This window comes from Diceros bicornis, chromosome 24, assembly GCF_020826845.1.
Source record: "Diceros bicornis minor isolate mBicDic1 chromosome 24, mDicBic1.mat.cur, whole genome shotgun sequence".
Lineage (NCBI taxonomy): Eukaryota > Metazoa > Chordata > Mammalia > Perissodactyla > Rhinocerotidae > Diceros > Diceros bicornis.
The window spans coordinates 50,063,558-50,084,062 of NC_080763.1; the positions used below are offsets into that span (position 1 = coordinate 50,063,558).

The 20,505-nt window shown below is 52.5% G+C and overlaps 1 gene segment (V, D, J or C); it reads right to left on the minus strand.

The window, feature by feature from the left end:
• Window positions 1-4,435: 4,435 nt before the first annotated feature.
• LOC131421165 (immunoglobulin heavy constant gamma 1-like) lies at window positions 4,436-11,365 on the minus strand. The segment is given in 7 exon segments: window positions 4,436-4,615; window positions 4,842-4,972; window positions 6,581-6,901; window positions 6,985-7,314; window positions 7,445-7,558; window positions 7,841-8,134; window positions 11,164-11,365. Coding segments are annotated over 7 exon segments (1,290 nt in total).
• Between the last annotated feature and the right edge of the window lie 9,140 nt (window positions 11,366-20,505).

Below are 20,505 nucleotides of genomic sequence, written 5' to 3' on the forward strand. Positions count from 1 at the left end.
TGCACCCCACCTCCAGGTTACCAGACTCAGCGAGGGCTCCGCACACTCCATTGCCTTTGAGCTCTTTTACAACTCTGTAAGTTGTAGAGAATCGAAGGCCATGGGAATTCTGTCCTCCAGAAGGATGGTTGATTCTTCCCTGCCTTCTGTGGAGAAAGCCAGGTGCATTCGAAAATGCATCTGTTGATAAACTCTTTTTAGCTTTCTTGATTCCACTATATCAATGAGGGACTTTGAACTCTACTTTGAACTGGTTATAACTCCTTAATTGATGAGTTAAATGAAATCTTTGTAATGTGTTCATTATCTGTCTATATGAGAGTCGTGATCACCATGTTAAAACCTGTCCTCTAACATGTCGCAAATGTCTTCTCCCCATGGCCCCACTTATCCTGGGTTGAGGAAGTTCTGTGACCGTGGTGGGGCGGAAGACCAGGTGTTGAGGAGCAGCCCTGAGAGAGGCTGGCCACCCCGTTCCTCCAGGGCTCTGGGTCAGGGCACTCCCCGGGACAGCTTCCCTCAGCCACTTCTCTTGTGTGTCCTCACAGCCACACACTTTCCCCTCACAGCGCTTATCACAGTGTCCTTGCATCACTGTTTGTGGGATCATGTGCTTCATGTCTGCCTTTGCCCTGGTCTCTCAATTTCTGGAGGTAAGAGATCACGTCTGTCTCCTCAGCGTGGGAGCTCCATGTGTGGCGACGATGGCCGAGGGCCCTGTGGTCAATAGGTGTCCAGTAGAGGAGTGCACGTCATCTTCACAGATCCTTCAGGGTTCTGTTGTCTCCAAAATCTCCCTTATTGAGGGACCGCCTCAGGTGGCTTGTCCCTGAGGGCAGGAATCAGATCAGGAACGTGTCCTGGGGTCTCTCAGAGGCAGTGGGAAGAACATGAGCTTTGGGCTCAGAAGACATGGGTACAAGCCCTGACACTACCGCCCCCTCCTACGTAGATTCCCATAGCCTCTCCAAGCCTTCAGTTTCTTCAATGGTAAGATTGTGACAGTGACCTCAGCCTCTCAGGGTGTTGTAAACACAAAGTGAGAGGAGGTCCCTGTGATGCTCAATCTCACTTGCCCCCCGTCTGGGCTGGTCCATCAGATGCTAGTCTAGGTGTGAAGGTATTTTGGTTGCTGTGAAGGTATTTTGTAGATGTGGTTAGCATCTATGCTAGTGGGCTGTAAGTAAAGGAGATTACCCTCCTTAATGTGGGTGGGCCTCATGCAATCAGTTGAAGCCCTTGAGAACAAAAACCAAAGTTTCCTGGAGGAGAAGAAATTCTGCCTCAAGACTGCAGCCTCAGCTCCTGCCTGAGGTTTTGCTTGCTGGCCTGCCCTACAGATTTCCGACTTGCCAGCCAACCCCCCTAGAAGCACGTGATCCAGTTCCTTGAAAGAACCCTCCCTATCGTCTACGTCTGTGTCTGTATGTGTATCTAGGTGCAGCTGTAGCTATGGCTATGTCTGCGTCTCTTTGCCTGTTTGTTATCTTCATCAGCATCACCTGTCTATCTTCATCCTTCTCCTAACAGTTCTGTTTCTCTTGAGAACCTTAACAGTCTCTGAAAACTCTGTCAAGTCAAAACACAATGTGCACATCCAGTGTGGTTGTTACATTGGACGCTTGTTCTCGAGTTTACCCCAAGTAGGAACATTTGATGATGACTGTATCAGCCAGCTCTGCGACAGTGTCCTCACAGCCACACACTTTCCCCTCACAGCACTTATCACAGTGTCCTTGCGTCACTGTTTGCAGGATCATGTGCTTCATGTGTGCCTTTGCCCTGGTCTCTCAATTCCTGGAGGATAACAAACACCCCAGATGAGGGGGCTGCAGCCTCGTGTGCTTATTTCTCTCTCACTGCCGTGTCTGCTGCAGTTTGGCTGGGCCTTCTCTGCTCTGGGTTCAAGGCCGAAGGAGCACGTGTTTTCTGAAACGTACCACTCTCAGGGCGGAGGAACAGAGCAATGGTGGTCCACGTGATGAGTGCTCCTGTGCAAGCCTTTGCCTGAGGCGGAGGTCAATGGGGCGGTGAGCATCCTTGTCCCACGGGGCAGCTTGCCATGGAGGGGTGGGGCAGCGAGCAGGGGGACAGTAACTGACTGACTCCTGGATGAGGATGCGCTCAAGGAGCCGAGAGCCAGCTGCCTGAGAGCTGGCGTGTCTACTGGGCCTGTGCTCTGTGCCCTCCTAGGTCTGTTTTTGTGTCACCTGATGCCATTGGCCCCTCATCTGTGAAAAGAGCCCAGGGAAGGCAAGGTGGGGTCACCAACCCCAAGCCATGCTGATGCAGTGACCAACCTCCACCATCGACCCAGTCCCCAGCCCACGTTTAGGCCAGGTCCTGGGCTGGGTCCCCAGGTCTGGAGAGCAGGAGTCTGACAAATACAGCTGGACGCCTGGGGGAGGGACCAGCCTGCTCTGCAGGACTGTGTGGCTCCTGGGGAGAGGGATGCAGATGGATACTGAGTGGGAGAGGCTGGCACAGACACAGGCCCAGGGTAGGGTGGGTGCATTCTGCTGGGTGCATTAGGGAAGACTGACAGAGGAGGAGGCGTGGAACTCTAAGCTAAGAGAAGGCTGTGTAGGATTTGCCGAGTGTGTAGAGGGAAGGAACACTAGGAGAAGGGAGCAGCATGGGCAAAGGCTCGGGGTAGGAGGCAGCCTGAAGGACCAAGGTAATTGATAGCTGAGTGCGTGGGGACAGGCTACTGTGTGTGTGTGTTCCTGGACCCAACTCCTTGTGTTGGGCTGAATTTTGTCCCGCCAATTCAAGATTGAAGCCCTGACCCCTGGGACTTCAGAATGTGGCTATATCTGGAGATAGGGTCTTTCAAGTGGTAATAAGTTAAAATGGGGTCAGTAGTCTGGGCCCTAATCCAGTGTGACTGGTGTCCCATAAGAAGAGGGATCAGGACACAGACACTCGCAGAGGGAGGCTGAGGCGAGGACATGGGGAGAAGAGGCCGTCTACACAGCCAGGAGAGAGGCCTCAGCAGAACCCCACTCTGCTGACACCTGTTCCGGGACATGCAGCCTCCAGACGTGTGAGAGAACAAATGTCTGTTGTTCAGGCCGCCCAGGCTGGTCGTTGCAGCAGCCGTGCTGACTCATACACACCCAACACAGAGATCTTGCTTCTGGCCATGACCAGTGCTGGAAGCTCCTCCTGCCCCCCGGCCCTAGGCTGGCCCTGCTCCCCACCAGGCCCCATCAGCCACCTCGCCCCTCCTCATAACCCCATTTCTGGGCCACCTTCCTCACCCATGGAACCCCAGGGGCTGGAGGAGGGCCAAGGGCAGGAGAAGAAGGAGGGCATTAAGGTTCTGGAGCTGTGAGGGTACAGAGGGAGCCCCTGATGCACGACTCTGCCAGGCTGTGGATTTTATGAGGCACGTGAACGTAGCGAGGTGTGGAATTTTTAAGGATGTTTTATTGTCGTTTTAAAAAAGTAACGATAAAGAAAATAAATGGGCCTCAGAAATTTAAAAAGAAGGAAAAAGATATCCAAGCTACAACTGTGTCCTTTCTTTGAGCAATCTCTCTGCGCATTGCCCCACCGTAGTCAGTGTGGGGGTCCGTCTCTCCTTCCTGTGAGCATCCGTGTCCTTCCCATCTAGAGATGCCGACTTGCCGTTCGCTTAGAGACATGAGGGGGCAATCGGTTCCGGGGGCTGTGAGGCTGGAGGTTGGAGCTTGGTCCACTCGGTCAGCTCCCCAAGGCCACAGGCTCTCTATTCAGGGGTCTCCTCTCTCACTCCTGGGCCATGGAGCAACCGGAGTTCCTGTGGAACGTGACTCCCTCCCCTCTCCAGGAGGCCCACCCGGCTGGGTTCACCCCCCCCCCCGTTCCTGGGTTCTGCCGCCACCACCCGCCAGGGCTTCTTCAACGGCCATGGGCCCAGGCCCTCCTCCAAGTGGTCTCCTTGGGTGGAGGTGCTCTAAGTGATAGTTAGAGACACATCCAGAAGCTTCCCTGTTGGTGGACGATGGTCCCGGGGCCTCCTGGCCTTGGCGACAGATGTTCCTACTCAAGGATCTGAAACCACGTGTCTCCTTTGGGGATTGTGTGTCTTGGACCCTGGCATGGACTCGGTTTGCACGAAGGCCTGTCCCTGTCCAGACGGACAGGGGCATATCGGCCCTCAACCTCCTCCAGGGTGACCATACACGTGGACCTCGGGGCAGTCCTGGTGAGGGATGCTCGGCCCTGATGACTCAGCAACCATACCGCCCCTGGAGTTTCTTGGTGACTGCTGTGGAGGGGCTGGTGAGCATCCGTCAGGTCAGCTCCGGGTTACATCTGCTGTCCACTAGGTTTTCCAAATGAGGTGAGGGGGTAGGATACAGCCTGTGGTGACTGTGAGGCCAGAGAGCGGGGTGCAGGCCAAAGGGGCTGTGAGGTCAGCGTGTGGCGAGGACAGAAGGCAGTGGAGCAGGTCTGGGTGGCAGGCTGAGCATAATGAACCGAAGGACCCTGATCCTGTCTGGGGTCTGGACCAGCCTTGGACGCCCACCCAGGAGGAGTGGCCCTAGGCCCCCTGCCCGATCATGTTCCCGTAGTTGGGGACCATCGTCTCCTTCATCTCCACCACCGAGGAGAAGATCCACTTCACCTGCAGTGGGCAGGCGAGGGGGTGAGCATGGCCTGGACCCCAACACCAGCCTCCCGCTGGGGCCTGCCCTCCCTGTACCCGGGGCCGCCTGAAAGTGGGGAGTCCAGGTGGGGACAACATGGGGACATGCTGGGGATGGTGAAGGGACAGTGTGGGGATAATAAGGGGACAGTGTAGGGGCAGCATGGTGACAGCGAGGGGACGACGTGGGGAGGGCCTGGCCCACCTTGAAGAGGGTGACGGTGGCGCTGTAGCACACGCTGAGCAGGAAGAGCATGATGAAGATGGAGATGGTGGTCCACAGCCCGTCCAGCTCCCCGTCCTGGGTCTCGACACAGCTCTCGTCCAGGACCACCTCTGGACAGGGAGGGGGTGGTCAGTGCTGGGCCTGCCCGAGGGGTCCTGGCACAGGGTTGGCGGGGCCTCAGGGGGTGGTTCACTGTGTGGCAGGGTGTGTGGGGCAGGCGGGAGCCCCCAGCTGGGCTGGGCTAGCAGCGCCCTGAGGTCAGTCTCTGGGCACTGGCCTCGGCTCGCCCGTTCCTCCAGCTGGGACCCCAGGACTCGTCCGGTCACCCTTGACCCAGATCTCAGCCTGGCCAGTGGGGGACCAGCCCTCTCCTCTGCTCTGCCCTGCGTTGGGGCCCTCTGGGGAGAAGGCGTCCCAACCCCTGCAGGACAGAGGCTCAGGCCCCACCTCGTCTATCCCGGGGACCAGGCCCAGAGGGCGGAGGGTCAGCAGAGCCTGTCTACAGCAGGGCCCCTGCCCCAGGGAAGGGCAGAGATGGGGTTGGGGTGTGTCCCCAGAGCATGAGTGGTCGAGTGCTGGGCACAAGCTGGGTGTGGGGGAATTTCTCTATGTCAGAGTGGGGGTGTATATGCCCCAGGGAAGAGGAGGGCCAGTTGTCAGAGCTGGTTAGTGTGGTCAGTGTCAGGATGAGGCCTGAGCAGCCCCCGGGGTGTTGGAGGCTGTGGGGACCCTCTGGTGTCCATGGTGAGGGGTCAGGAGACTGGGCTCTGTGCTCTGTTGGGAATGTGCAGGTTGCCCTTGTGTGAGCCCCAGTGTGTAAGGCCTGTGTGTGTGTGTGCTCACATGTGTATGTGTGTGGAGGTGGTGTGTGGGGGCTGGCACTGCTTGGTGAGAAGGGCTTGTTTTCAGTGGGTCAGGGCTCAATGTCCAAGTGGACGTCAGGGACCGTTCCTTACCAAGGCTGTCATGTCCACCTGCCTCTGCCCCTTTGAGGACCAGGGGTGAGTGTCCCCATTAGTGGACAGGTCTGGCCCCTCACAGGACTAGGCTGGACAGAACCATCTTGCCGGATGGAGGGTGGTGGCCTGATCTCGGAGTGCTCGAGGGCAAAGCAGGGTCTGTCCCCACACCCCAGGTGAGGCAAGCATCCCCTGTGGGCCAGAGCCACCAAGCAGACCTCTCAAGTGACCCAGTGGACAGGGAACCCCGGGAGACAAGGACGGGCCACTGTCCCACAGCTTGGGATCCTACAGAGGAGGGACAGCCTGTGCACACATTTCCCTGAGGGGCTCCAGAGGGGCTTCTCCTGTTCCCTGGCCACACTCCAGCCCTGAGCAGCGCTGCTGGAGGGGGACCCAGAGGAGCTGCCGCCTCTGGTGAAGCCCCCTTCCCTCCTCGGGCAGCCCCTCCAGCCGTCCTGGGCGACCTGCACAGCCCAGAGCTCTGGTCCTGCCTGAGCAGGACCATGTCTCTCCCCTAACGGTGACAACTGTCGTCTCAGAGCTTGGCTACCCTGTCCCCAGCAGGCCTGGGGGAGCACTTGAGCTCTGCCTCAGAAAGAACCATGACGTTGTTGCAGGGTCCCAGGGCCATGCTGGGTGCTTTATTTCATGCCAGGGGGCCCTGGAGGTATGTATACAGAGGTGGGGGCTCAGTTGTCTTTGTGGGACCCAGAGCCTTCAAGGAGGGAGGGAGGGCTCTCAGGAGTGCTCATTTACCCGGAGACTGGGAGGTGGATTTCTGCGTGTACTGTTTGTGGAGAGCCTCGTGCATCACCCCACACGTGAACACGTCTCCCTGCTTCCACCTGTTTGTCTCCACCGAGAGCTTGCTGTACAGGAAGTAGGACCCATCGCCCTCCTGCTGGGGTGGGGTGGTGCTGTACTTGTCCTCCGGCTCTGTCTGCTTGTTGCTCTGCCACTCGACGTCGATGTCAGATGGGTAGAAGTCTTTGACCAGGCAGGTGACGCTGACCGTGCTCTCAGCCAGCTCCTCCCGGTGTGGGGGCAGCACGTACACCTGCGGCTTCCGGGCCTGCCCTGTGGGGACGAGGTCAGTACAGCTGGTCACTCCCTCGGGGTCCCCCCAGGACTGTCCCCACACCCGTCTGTCCTGCTCCCACCTTTGGCCTTGGAGATGGTCCGCTCAATGGGGGCCGGGAGGGCTCTGTTGTTGACCTTACACTTGAACTCCTTTCCCTTCAGCCAGTCCTGGTGCTGGATGGGGAGGACACTGACCACGCGGTAGGTGCTGTTGAACTGCTCCTCCTTCGGCTTCGTCGTGGCCGTGCTCACCTCTGTGCCATCCACGTACCAGGTGAACTGGACATCGGGGTTGTCCTGGCTCACGTCCACCACCACGCAGGTGACCTCGGGCGTCCGGGAGATCGTGAGGGTGTCCTGGATTTTCGGGGGGAAGATGAAGACCGAAGGCCCTCCCGGGAGTTCAGGAGCTGGTGGGGGAGACATGGGGGAGTGGTCAGCACCTGGGTGGGCCTCCTTTTGGGGACTTGTCCCCCCCATGGGCCACACCTGTGCTTTGGCCTCCTCCCGGGGGTGGAGGGTGAAGCGCGGCTGACTCACCTGTGCATTTGGGACACTTGGGGCAGTCTGGCTGATCATCCTGCTTGGGTGGAGTGGGCTGATCTTCTGGCTTGGGTGGTCTGGGCTGATCATCTGGCTTGGGAGGTGGGGGCTCTGCAGAGAGAGCAGACTGGGGGTTACTGGGGCTGGAGAGACCGCCTTGGGGTGGGCTTAGGTCAGGGCCAAGTTTGGCGAATCTGAGTCCAGCGCCCACCTCTGAGGTCCCAGGGGCTGTGTTAGGGATATCCAGCCTGCCCTACCCTGGGCATGGCAGAAATGACCAGAGGACCCCTCCCTGAGCTTGGGATGCCTCCCCTGACGCCCTGAGTCCAGGCAGGAGGGCTGACCCCAGGCCTGTCTCTCGGGGAATGCCCCCCGTGCAGCCCCTCCTCTCACCGACTCTCTTGTCCACCTTGGTGCTGCTGGCTGGGTGGGCTACGTTGCAGATGAAGGTCTGGCTCGGCCAGCTGCTGGCAGGCACGGTCACCGTGCTGCTGAGGGAGTAGAGCCCCGAGGACCGCAGGACGGACGGGAAGGTGTGCACGCCGCTGGTCAGGGCGCCTGAGTTCCAGGACACGGTCACTGGTTCTGGGAAGTAGCCAGAGACCAAGCAGGCCAGGGCCACTGTGGGGCCAGATGTGGTCCGACAGCTGGGGGCCAGCGGGAAGACTGATGGGGCTGTGGTGGAAGCTGCAAGAGAGGAGGCTGTGTGACCACCAGGGCCTCACCCTGCGAGGATCCTGGCAGAGTGTCAGGTGCCCAGGCCTGGGGCACTGCTGAGCCCAGCACCCACGTGCTTCCAGAGAGTCTACAGACTAGATGCCTCGTATGGGTCCCTCTCCTCCAGGGCTGGTGCCTCTGCAGCCACGGGCTCTGGACCGGTCACCGGGTCAGCGCTGGATGACCACCTGGATTAGAGCCCCCAGGCTAGGTCCTTTGTCCCCTCATCCCTGCTGAGGCCTCCTGCAGGTGGCCCCCCTGACCAAGCCCTCAGTCCGAGCTCTGACCGGAAGCTTCTGCTCCAGGCTGGCTTCTGAAGGTCCCCCAACCCTCTGTCTTGTTCCTCTAGCTTCGCCCTGCCCTGGGGCCAGTGGGCACCTCTTCGGGTGCGGTGGGCCCTGCCTCGCACTGCCCGTGTCTGCTCCTGGCCCCTCAGCACAGAGCATTCATCATGACCCGTCTCTGTTCCCTAGGCCTCGTGTCTTCTGAGTCAGCTCTGCCACCAAGATGCCACTGGCCCTCCTCCCCGACCCTGCCCTGACCCCCATCCCTGCCCTGAACTCCGTCCGTGCCCTGGACCCCATCACTGCCCTGAACCTGGTGCCTGCCTTGGACCCCATCCCGGCCCAGGGTCTCGTCTCCTGCCTGGACCTCATCCCTGCCCTGAACCCCATCCCTGCCCTGAATCTCATCACTACTCTGAACCCTATCCCTGCCCCTGAACCCCGTTCTTGCCCCAGATCCCATCACCGCCCTGGACCCCGTGACTGCCCTGGACCACCTCACGGTCCTGGACCCTCTTCCTGCCTGGGACCCCTCCCCTGCCCTGGACCCCATCCCTGGGAGTCTCCTTCTCCCTCTTCCCTCTGTCCCTGTGGCCCCCCAGCCCAGGCTCCTAAATCTGCCTCTGGGCCCACCGTCCCTCCTCAGGTCCTCCTGGCATGGCTTCCTGAGCTCACCTCCGGTCCCTCCCTCCCAGCACCCCTCCCTTGCACCATCCCTGCTCTTGGGCCTGTCTAGCTCCTTCCTCATTCCAGAGCCCTCCTCCAGCCGTGGTCCTTCCCAAGCCAGCCTGCCCCTCGGCACGGGTGGGAGCTGTGCACTTCCCTCGACCCTCCTCTCCCCTCGGTGCCAGCATCCCCAGGCCCCAGTGTGGGCTGGGCTGTACCCTCTGCCCACACACCCTGGACAGGCCTGTCCCCTGTGACCCTGACTGCTGTGTGCTCAGCCCCAGGGCCCTGCCTGGACTCTCCTCAGTCTGGCAGCCAAGGGTCAGGTCCTAAATGGGCCCCTCACCCTTCCGTCCTCCGGGTCCACTGCCTTGTGCCACCCCACACTGCTTCCGCATGTCTGCCTCTCCTGTCCCATGTCCCCACAAGACCCTGGAACAGGGTTAGTTTCCCAGGACGCAAGAACTGCATTCCATCTGGTCGTCTCAGGGGTGCCCTTGTGCCCCTTAAGCCCCAGAGACCTTCCATCCCAGGGTCCCCCCTCCATCCTAACTCACCATCACCTGGTCCCTCCAGCAGCTCACACTCTCCTCCTGCACAGAGAGGACACCTGAGCCCCCTGAGCCCCAGCCGTCCCTGCTCCCTGTACCTGCTCAGCTCCGCCTGTCCAGGGCTCTGTTTAGCTCAGGCCATCTGCTCCTCGTCCACTGTGCTCCTGGGCTGTCCTCTGCCCTGTCCTACCTTCCCACCTGCTCTTGCTCACCTGCCAAGCTCTGCCTGCTCCCCCAGAGCTCCTAGGAAGCCCCCTGCCCCTCCTGACCTCCTGCCTGCCCATGCTCACCTGCTAAGCTCTGCCTGCTCCCCTGGAGCTCCTGGGGTAGGTTCTCTCCCTTGGCCTCCCAACTGCCATGCTTACCTGTAGCTGTTCTGCCCCTCATCCCTGGAGCTCCTAGTCCACAGCAGCTCCCTACCCCTCCTGCCCTACAATCCCCTCCCCCACAGGTTCCTCAGCTCAGCCCAGGACTGCTGGGTCTCCCCAGGGCTGCCTCTGCCCCTCCTGCCTGTCCAGGAGCCCTCAGCCCAGGTTCGCCCTCACTCCTGGACTCATTTGTTTCCCAGTGCTGGTCTTTGCCTCTTGGACCCACCAGGTGCCTACCCTCTCTCTGGCCAGCTCTCCCTTGGCAGATCCCCTGTCCTGGTCCCCTCCCAGAGGAGCTCCTGCCCCCAGCCAGACCTCACCCTCTCCTCGCCCCTCAGCGATCTTGGAATCCCCATCTGGAAGCCCCCTCTGGACCTTTGTCCCTCTAGTTGCTGGGTCAGCTGTCCTGTGCCCACCAGCTCGCAGTCCCTGGAGCCCCAGCCCCTGCCCTTGCCCCTCACTGCCTGGCTCCCAACGCCCCTCCTGTAGCCCACTGAGCTCCTGTTCAGCCTTGTGCTGAGTTCTGAGCACACGGGAGCCCACGCTGCCCCCTTGCTCTGCTCCCAGCTCACCTGCTGCCCTCAGCCATGGCCGTAGCCCAGGACCCCACGGCCACCTCCTCTGACCCTGCTCTGGGGCTCGAGCTGTCTCCATTGGCCTGGACAGGATCCTTAGGCCACATGGGGGTCCTATTCCTCACCTGTGCTGAGCCAGGCCCCACCCTGTGTCCTGTGCTCAAACCCATCTGTCCATCCTGGCGTCTGTCCTGCAGCAGCTCAGCTCCTGCCCAGCTCTGCCCTCAGCAGAGCTGGCCAGTGGCAGCCTTCAGGCTTCTAGCCTCCCAACCCACCGTGTTCCTCGAAAGCCCAGGGGACTACCACGCTGTCAATGTCCATCAGCCTCCAATGTGTCCAGCTCTGTTGGCATGGGCATGCCCCTGTCCATGGCTCGCTGGTGCTGGGTCTGGGTTGGCGCTGTCGCCTGCGGGCAGCCTGCCTTCCTCCATGGTGGCTCAGCTGCTCGAGCCCCTCTGTGACGTCCCTGAGGGTCTGGTCTCCCCTCAGCTCCTGTGGCTGGTTCCACTGTCTTCACTCCACTCCCTCGCCCTCCTCCATGGGGACCCCACTCACCGAGGGTGGGGGACATCAAGTCGGCTGCCCCACAGCCCAGCCTGGGTCTCTGAAGAACCCCAGCCCGCTCTGTGCTCTGGACCCAGGCACATGTGGCTCCTCATGGCCTGGCGCTCTGTGCCCACTGCCCTGCTCCTTGGAGTTCATAGCCGGGTCCTCGGAGGTGTGAATGCCCTCTCGACGACCTTGCAAAGACTAAGAACAGGACTGAAACCGGAGGGCACCACTTGCTTCCTGAAGTTCCCTTTTTTCTGGTGGTTTGTGTCCCAGAGGGCCTGGGGCATAGTTCATAGGTGGCAGAAGCTGCCTCACGTGGGTGATGGGGGTGGGGTGAGGTGGGTGCCCGGGACCCAGGGGAGAGTGCCGGAAGCCTGGCCTCACGTGCTGCACTTCACTCTCTGCCTCCCACGCGGATTATGCCAGTTTGAACCGCCAAAGTTCGGGGTACCCGGGCCTCACACCTGAGCTGTCTGGTTCCCCCCAGCTCCAGTGGGCACCTCTCCCTGCCTGGGTCAGCGGGCAGTGTGGACACAGGCTGTCCTGCTCACAGCCTCCAGCCCAGCCCAGGGCCTCGTCCTATCCACCCACCAGGACGGCCTCCCGAGTAGAAAGCTGTCTTCCTCTGGGTCCCTGCCTCTTCCCTCCTTCCCTCTCTGGCTCCATCTGGGGCCAGATCTCTGACAGAAGGGTAGTGCAACACCCGTGGTCAGAGGGAAGCTATTCTCTGCGCCACAGCTGTCCTCCAGGTGACAGACCGAAGTCTGAGGTGCAAGGACAGAGTTCATGGTGGTCGTTGGGGCCCGAAAGTGCTCCTCTGTCTGAGAGACAGCATGCAGTCCCTTGGCTCCCGTGTTTGGGCCAAGACCAGCCATCCTGTTTGGGGGGTACACAGACCTTCAGTTTCTGGTGTCTTGGAGTGGGCAGGGCCCCCCCAGGCTCCGTGTTCACGCCTAACGTGTCTTGTATCTTCCATGTTAGGCCTTGGATCAGGGATCCCTGAGGGGGACACCATGGACCCCACACCCAAATTGCCAGGTTGACAGGAAGGTGACAAGGGGAGGCCAGGCATGGCTCCTTCCAATTTGTTGGTGCTCAGGGGCTTGTGCTGTGCCCTGTCCCCATGGAGGCAGTCCCACAGGCCCTGGGTTCCAGGGAGGGAAGCAAACCCTACTGCTTTATGGGACAGGGCCAGGTGATGGTTGAGCTCGTGGTCCTGGAAATGTAGCTGTGGCCACTTTTCAAAATGCCATCGGCCACAGCCTTGGTGGAGAGAGTGCCCTCTGGCCCCTCCCAGGAGGAATTCATATAAATCCGCCACACACTCCTGGCTCCTCCAGCCCAGCTACCTCTCCACTCTGCCCACGAGCTCTGCCATCTCTCCCACTTATGGCAGGCCACCCTTGATTCATGACGCGGGCAACTGGTCACCAGCTCTGCAAGGTGTGATCATCGCTACGGTTGCCTGAGAATCATACTCATCTATGTAGTTTGTGGTCAGCGAAATGTTGACACAATCCATAATAAATGTATAAATTAAAACTAGGGTGAGTTTATTATATGAGCCAATCAAAGGACCACATAGCCTTGGAGAACGACCTTCACCAAGTAAGGAAGCACTCTGAGGAAGTAGGGTGTACGGTGTGGTTATATACTGGCTTGGAACAAGGAACACGCACCAAATATAACAGGAATATGTATTTTACTACAGTCACAATGTGCTTTATGTCACAATGTGCTTTATGTGTCAGTACAGAGGTCACAAGGGCTGCACAGTAGTTCAGTAAAGAAACCTTAGTTTCTGGGAAGAAATGCTGATATGAGGGGATATCTTTATTTATTTATTTATTTATTTATTTACTTATTTTTTGTGAGGAAGATCAGCCCTGAGCTAACATCCATGCCAATCCTCCTCTTTTTTTTTTTTTGCTGAGGAAGACCGGCTCTGAGCTAACTCCCATCGCCAAACCTTCTCCTTTTTTTCTGCCCCCAAAGCCCCCCAGTAGATAGTTGTGCATCATAGTTGCACGTCCTTCTAGCTGCTGTATGTGGGATGCGGCCTCAGCATGGCCGGAGAAGCGGTGCGTCGGTGCACGCCCGGGATCAGAACCCGGGCCGCCAGTAGTGGAGCGTGTGCACTTAACCACCAAGCCACGGGGCCGGCCTGAGGGGATATCTTTAAGGACATCATTCTCAGCTTTGGGTCACGGTAATGTTTACAGCAGATGTACAATGTGTGGTCGACAGGTCACATCAGGCCTTTCCAGAACATCAAAGTCAGGCCGACTTAGTTTTAAACCAAATGGCTTCCTCATATACCTCAGTATATTAGCTTTTCATGTTGCTTTCCATTTACTCAGTATTTTCCCCCCTTTGATTGATAATCTTTTGATAGGTAGCATTGATGATCAAAATATTGTCCCTTGGTGCTAGGGTGGTTGCTGCCTGCCCTGGGTACACCATGTCCCTCTGTGCTAGGCTTGTGGTCTCACTGATTAGCCCAGTCATCCATGTTAGGAGGATATATTTGTATGTAGTGGACTAGCAAGAGCTATATATTAATGGGGAAGCATTTCATACATTATGTAATTTTTCAATGATTTTAGATTGTCACACAAATATTGTACATGTGCTTTTACATGATTCCTTATAGAACAGGTACAGTAATAATCATGGTAATTCAATACTTGAAGTGATTAGTTTAAAAATGATTTTTTAGTCATAGTCTTTATAAGAACAGAAAATTCGTCCAGGGTGCAAAATTGATCGACCACCTCAAGTCACTGAACAATCAGTACTGTAGCCTGCATGCCAGTCTTACAACACTGGTAAAGGAGACAGTGAGCAGTTTGATATCATGATTAATACAAAAATTTCAAGGAGTAACAGAAACAGGAATTGCAATCCGGATCACAAAAGGGGACCAATATCTGAAAGAGGCAAACCAAAGAAATCAAGACTGGGTGTAGGATCACTTAGGGCATTTACCTACTTTAGCATGTGCTTCAGCGGAGATGACACAGTGGTAGACCCATCAGGTATAAAAACAGCGTTTAGTTTGAGTGATTGAACATACGCCACCTTGGGATGCAGTTAGAATATCTAAGGCCATTCTAATTTGAAGGACAGCCATTCTCACTAAAGACATTTCAGTATTTAATAAGGCTATTCCTGCCTGATTGTCATCAAGGGCTTGTTGAATAAATCCAGTCAGAGCCTCTATGTGATATGACTTCTTCTAGCCCCAAGGAAGCAACGATTATAGCCACTAGGTGGTCATACCAGTGGAATACTGAGTGAGTCCATCCAGCCTTAAGGAGAGGAAGATTGACAACAGATGTTAGCTCAGTATGAATCTTCCCTGCCTCCAAGCGAAGCCCAGGGTGCTGTGTCCCAGCCTTGTGGGCAGTAGCCAAGACCAGAGGTTTGTTCCTCATAACCATTGAGTTCCTTTAGGAGCCACTCAATGAGTGCCTGGTCTTTGAGACCAGTCTGTTCCAAACCAATCACTTTCTTTAAGTATGATGTATTCTGACATGACTCGGGGGATATCCACCCCATATGTGTGTCAAACCTCCCATATCTCACTGTAATATCTGATTTCTTTTGTTTATTTTCAAATTATGGGGACAATTGGTTGGTCTGAGTAACAGAAAAAGAGTAGCTGTGCCCTGTATCATTTATAGTATGGGCTATTGGCCATGTTTCAGGATCATAAGTAGTAATGTCAGATGAAGTGCAAAACTGGAACTAGGTCTTTCCATCATAATAAGTTGCTTTAAAGCTTTCCAATCCATACCTTGAAAAAGAGAAATCCACCAAGGTAACCCAGACATACTAGAAAGGGGAAGATGACTACACATTCAACAATTGGACTGATTTTTGTGTGTAGCAGAGAAATGAGTCCATTGTAAAAAGCCGTTGCCGTCAGAGGCCCGTTCAAATGTGGATTGAAAAAACGAACACGGTGTCAGGAAAACCTTAAATGGCATTTCTGTGGTCAATTAAAAGGTTTTGTCATTGTTATAATCGATCTTATAGAGTTGGAGGGGAAGAAAGTAAAGTATAGGGGTAGGTAACAATTGGAAGGGTTTAAATGAGGGGAGATATAAGATTGGGAATACAGGCCTGGTCTGGAGACTTGGGACAGCTGTCTAAAGCAGATCTGTCTTCTCATCCTGGTGGGAGGTATTTGTTTTGGTCAGTTGAAGTCAGTGTTCAAAATCGGAGCTGAAACCCACTCAGGTGGGGAAGCCCTATTATTAAAATGAGAAATGTGAATCTAGGAGTCTTCACCTTTTAATTTTGCAGTGCATGAATTGGTTAAAAGTACCTGGTATGTTCCTTTCCAACTGGGCTTCAAAAAGTCTTTCATCTGATGTCTTTTCCAATAAAGAACATCACCAGGTCATAGCCCGTGATCCTTAAGGTCTTCACCTCCTGGGAGCTTCATCTCCTGCTGTGAAAGGAGTCAGATACCAACCTTTCATTTCTTTTAAGTGTCTGAATGAGACCTTGACAATAATGCAAGATATCTCCCTTGAGCAAAGTTGGTTCCTACCTTCCCTCATCTAATTGCGTAGGTCATCCTGTTATTGTTTGAAAAGGAGACAGCCAATGTTTACCAAAGTGCGTCAAAGATTGAGGAGCACTAGTGGAAGAGCTTTTGGCCATAAGAGATTAAATTCTTCTGAAAGCTTTTCCCATTGAGTTTTGATTGTGCTATTAGTTAAAATGTTGTGTTATTTGACCAAATGTCAAAATAGATTTAATTATTTGCTTGACCCACTGAAATGAATTCTCTGATCACTGTGTAACTTGGTAGGAATTCCTCAAACATGAATTATAGTTTTCAATAATAATTTACCTGCTGCTAAAGGCACTGTTATTCTGCAATGAAAAGCCTCAACCCAATGTGAGAACACATAGACCATTACTAAGATATTCATATCCTTGAGATTGTGGCATCTGAACAAGGTCCAATAGCCATACCTCAGAGGGTCCCTCAAGCAGGGGAAAGTGGCTTTGTGACCCATGAAATGGTTTCCCTGGATTATTCTTTGTGCATATAGCACAACAAGCATAGGCTTTATGAACCACTGTGGGAGAAAGTTTCCAAAAGTATAGTTTTCCCCACAAAATCATCTTTTCAAGTGCCCAATGGCTAATTGATATATATCCTGGAGCAGTGCTCCAGTAGGCACTATCAGTTTTTTATCGAGCCTGAACCACATCTGTGTGGTGGTGTCAAAAATTCCCTCTTTTCATTGTCATATTTGTTTCTCTCCATGGTGATTTCTTAGGGCTGTGGAAGGAAATCTTTTACTGGGTTAGCAGAATTAATAGATAGTAGTGGGCATTCTTGAGGCTGGACAGGATATCCAGCCTGGTAATGTCTCTGCTCATCCTCTAAGTAAGACCCATCTGTAAACCAAAAGAGATAATAAAATGTAGTCGTGGTTGTTTTCCTCCTGTGGTGCTGGAAGCAAGATAGCAGGGTTAAGACAAAGACTAGAATTACAAGATGATAACATTATATCAGGACATAGTACAAATTTTCTCTAAAATTTCATATAATTTCTAAAACACTTGTATAAATAACACGTATGCATACAAGGATATTAATAAAGGAGGCATAGCATCACTTATTTGAGAAGACTTCCCATGTAATTTAACATACCAAACAAGCCTAATTAATTTTATATTTCCCTCTTTACAGGAAGTGAAACAAGGTCTTTGAGAAATCCCTGGGCCCACTGGAAATTCTTAAAGTTACTTTCAGGTCAAAAGAAACACATCATTTAGGATTTGAATTTTGGGGAAACTTGTCAAAAATATCAAGAGGTTTTAAAACACTTGGTCCAATAGAATCATAGGTCACTGTGAGACAACACCTAGTTACCCATTTAAGTGTGGTGACAATTAAGGATTTTCCGACAATACAGAAAATTAAATAGCTGTAAAAAAATCTTAGCTATTGTGACTAAAGACCTGATAGAAACAATACAGGACATTTATTTTGATAAGACATAAAATCCTTACCGTTCTGGTAGACTACTCAAAAGTAAAGAAAAACCTTTCATAATCTCTTTATTAAGAGCAGACTAAAAGTCCAAGAAAATTATGTTTTTATGATAAATAAAACCAAATTATAATTTTTGTACCAGCTTACTCTTGATATTAAAACTTATTCACTTAATTAAATTCATTGTAATCTTAGCCAAGTTACCCATGCACAATGCTCTTTCCTCAGGGTTCCTTTTCCATAAATATTCCATAACTCTGTTTTTACATTCAGAATTTGTCCCATGCCTTCTCTCCTCCTTCCTAGTACTTTAGGACAAATTTATCTTTCCTAACAAAAGGAACAAAAATATCTCTATTCCTTATACCTTCTTTACTGTAAACATACATCTTGCTTTCCTTAATTTTTTATATTGGCATCCTGTTTATTGGCAGACCCAAAAATACTGTCTAGAAACATGTGCTTTCTCATAGAAAATTTCTCAGCATGGCACAAACATGTTTATGAATAAACCCAAGTATTTTTCTAGTTTCTCTGAAATAAAAATCCAAAAGTAGATAAGTCTGTGTTTAGTAATTAATGTCTAACATTTTGTCTTATGTGGAAATGACCTAGATACTCAATAAATTTTATCATTTAGTTTAGCAAAATTCTAAGGTTTCAAGTTACCAAAAAGTTTTGAAGTTATTTTAAGTACATATACCATAACACATAATTATGGTTAAAATTTTCACTTTAAAACTCCTACCTTTTTCACTTCCATTTAGTTTCTTGTTCCCAATATTTATATTTAGATTGCCTCCAAAACTTCATGAGACATTAGGCAAAATCAGCTATTATTCTAAGGTATTTATTTGCTTACAAGTATTGTAACAGGGATAACATGTCTGTATCATATGTAATGCTGATATCTCTGGAAACATGTTTATTTCAATCAAAACAACAACGTTAAGTGAGTCTTCATTTACCAAAGATTGTTTTATATCACATTAACTTGAAAGATGTTTGGGTTAGTTTCCATTACATGTATATAAGCACTTACTTTAAGCTAATTAAATAGAGCTCTTTTAGAAGTTATATCATCTGGAGGTAAAACTATCACACATATATAAGATATACATGGACACACGTACACAGAGACTCCACAGCTTTTGTTTTAAAATTACTGCTATGAGTTGTGTACAGCAAGGAAAAGTTCATCAGTTATGAGAGTAATGAATTCAAATTTTGTTTTAATTTTTGTCTACTAATATTTGTGGAGAAGACAGTTAAGATGCCAGATGTTGGGCAAGAGCGTTTCCATGGCCATTTGTCTCTTCTTTTTCCCCTCAGTCTAAGAAATTGATGATGGACTAGATAACAGTTCCTGGTGAGGTTTAAAAGCTTTTTGAGATAAAGGAAATGGGTGGAATCTGAACTGCCTCTAGAGCTGCATTTCCAGTTTTGCAAAGATTTGTAAGTTCAGGACGGTTGCTCTTAATTCCTCAGAATTTGCGGTGTAACTCAAATGACGTTATAGGGTGATCTACCTGTCCAAGCGCATCATCCCTATTTGCTTTGTTTCCTCAGGGTACTCAGTTTTATTTTAATGTAATGTGATTTTTCATTTTCCTTTCCCTTGTAACTAGTGAGGTTCAACAACCTTTTCCTATCTTTAAGGCTATTTGGATATCTTTTGTGAGATGTCTGTTCAATTTTCTTGCCCATTTCTCTACTGAATTGTGCAATTGTTCTAATTGATTTGCAGGATTTATCTGTATATTCTGGACATGTTGTCAGTTGTGTGTTTGTAGAAAATATTGTGAAAGACTTTGAAATGGACCAAAGATGACTTCTTCTGTCTTCTAGGGGAAGCAAGGCACTGTCTTGCACCCCTGTTAGGTTTTCTGATTCAGCGGGGCTTCCACACTTTCCATTGTCTTTGAGCTCTTTTACAACTCGGTAAGTTGTAGAGAATTGAAGGCAATGGGAATGCTCTTCTTTGGAAGGATGGTTGATTCTTCCCTGCCTACCATGGAAAAAGCCAGATGCATTTGAATATGCATCTATCTATAAACACTTTTTAGCATTCTTGATTCCACTATATCAACGAGGTACTTTGAATTCTGGTTTGAACTGGTTATAACCCCTTAATTGATGAGTTAAACAAAGTGTTTGAAATGTGTTCATTATCTATCTATATGAGAGTTGTGATCATACCATGCTTTAAAACCTGTCCTTTAACATGTCACAAATGTCTTCTACTTCATGGCCCCACTTATCCTGTATCCAGGAAGATCTGTGACTAGGGCAGGGTGTGCCAGAGACCAGATGTTGAGGAGCGGACCCGAGGGAGGCCGGCCATCCCCTTCCTCCAGGGCTCTGGGTTAGGGCACTCCCCCAGGACAGCTTCCCTCCATCCCTTCTGTTGTGTGGCCTTACAGCCCCACACTTTCCCCTCACAGCACTTATCACAGTGTCCTTACTTCACTGTTTGCAGGATCATGTACTTCACGTCTGGGGAGATGGATGTAGATGTATACTGAGTGGGAGAGGCCGGCACAGACACAGGCCCAGGGGAGGGTGAGGTGCATTCTGCTGGGTGCATTAGGGAAGACTGACAGTGGAGGAGGCATGGAGCTCAGTGCTAAGAGAAAGATGTCTAGGATTTGCAAGGTTTGTAGAGGGAAGGAACATTAGGAGAAGGGAACAGTAAGGGCAAAGGTTCGGGGTAGGAGGCACCATAAGTACTCAGGTTGGATACCTGAGTTTGTGGCGACAGGGCACTGTGTTTGTGTGTTCCTGGACCTCACTCCCCTGTTTTGGGCTGAACTGTGTTCCCCAAATTCAAATCTTGAATCCATGACCCTTAGGACTTCAGAATATCACTGTATCTGGAGATAAGGTCTTTCAAGAGGTAATAAGTTAAAATGGGGTCAGTAAGCTGGGCCCTAATCCAGTGTGACTGGTGTCCTATAAGAAGAGGGATCAGGACACAGACACTCGCAGAGGGAGGCCAGGGTGAGGACTTGGGGAGAAGAGGCCATCTACACAGCCAGGAGAGAGGCCTCAGCAGAACCCCACTCTGCTGATACCTGCTCTGGGATGTGCAGCCTCCAGATGTTTGAGAGAACAATAAATTGCTCAGGGCACCCAGGCTGGTTGCTATAGCAGTCCGTGCTGAATAATACACATCCAGCATGGGGGTTTTGCTTCTGGCCATGGCCAGTGCTGGAATCTCCTCCTGCCCCCACAGGCTGGCTCTGTTCCCCACCAGGCCCCATGCTGCCCCCTTGCGCCTCCTCGTTGCCCTGTTTCTGGGCTGCCTTCCTGAACCATGG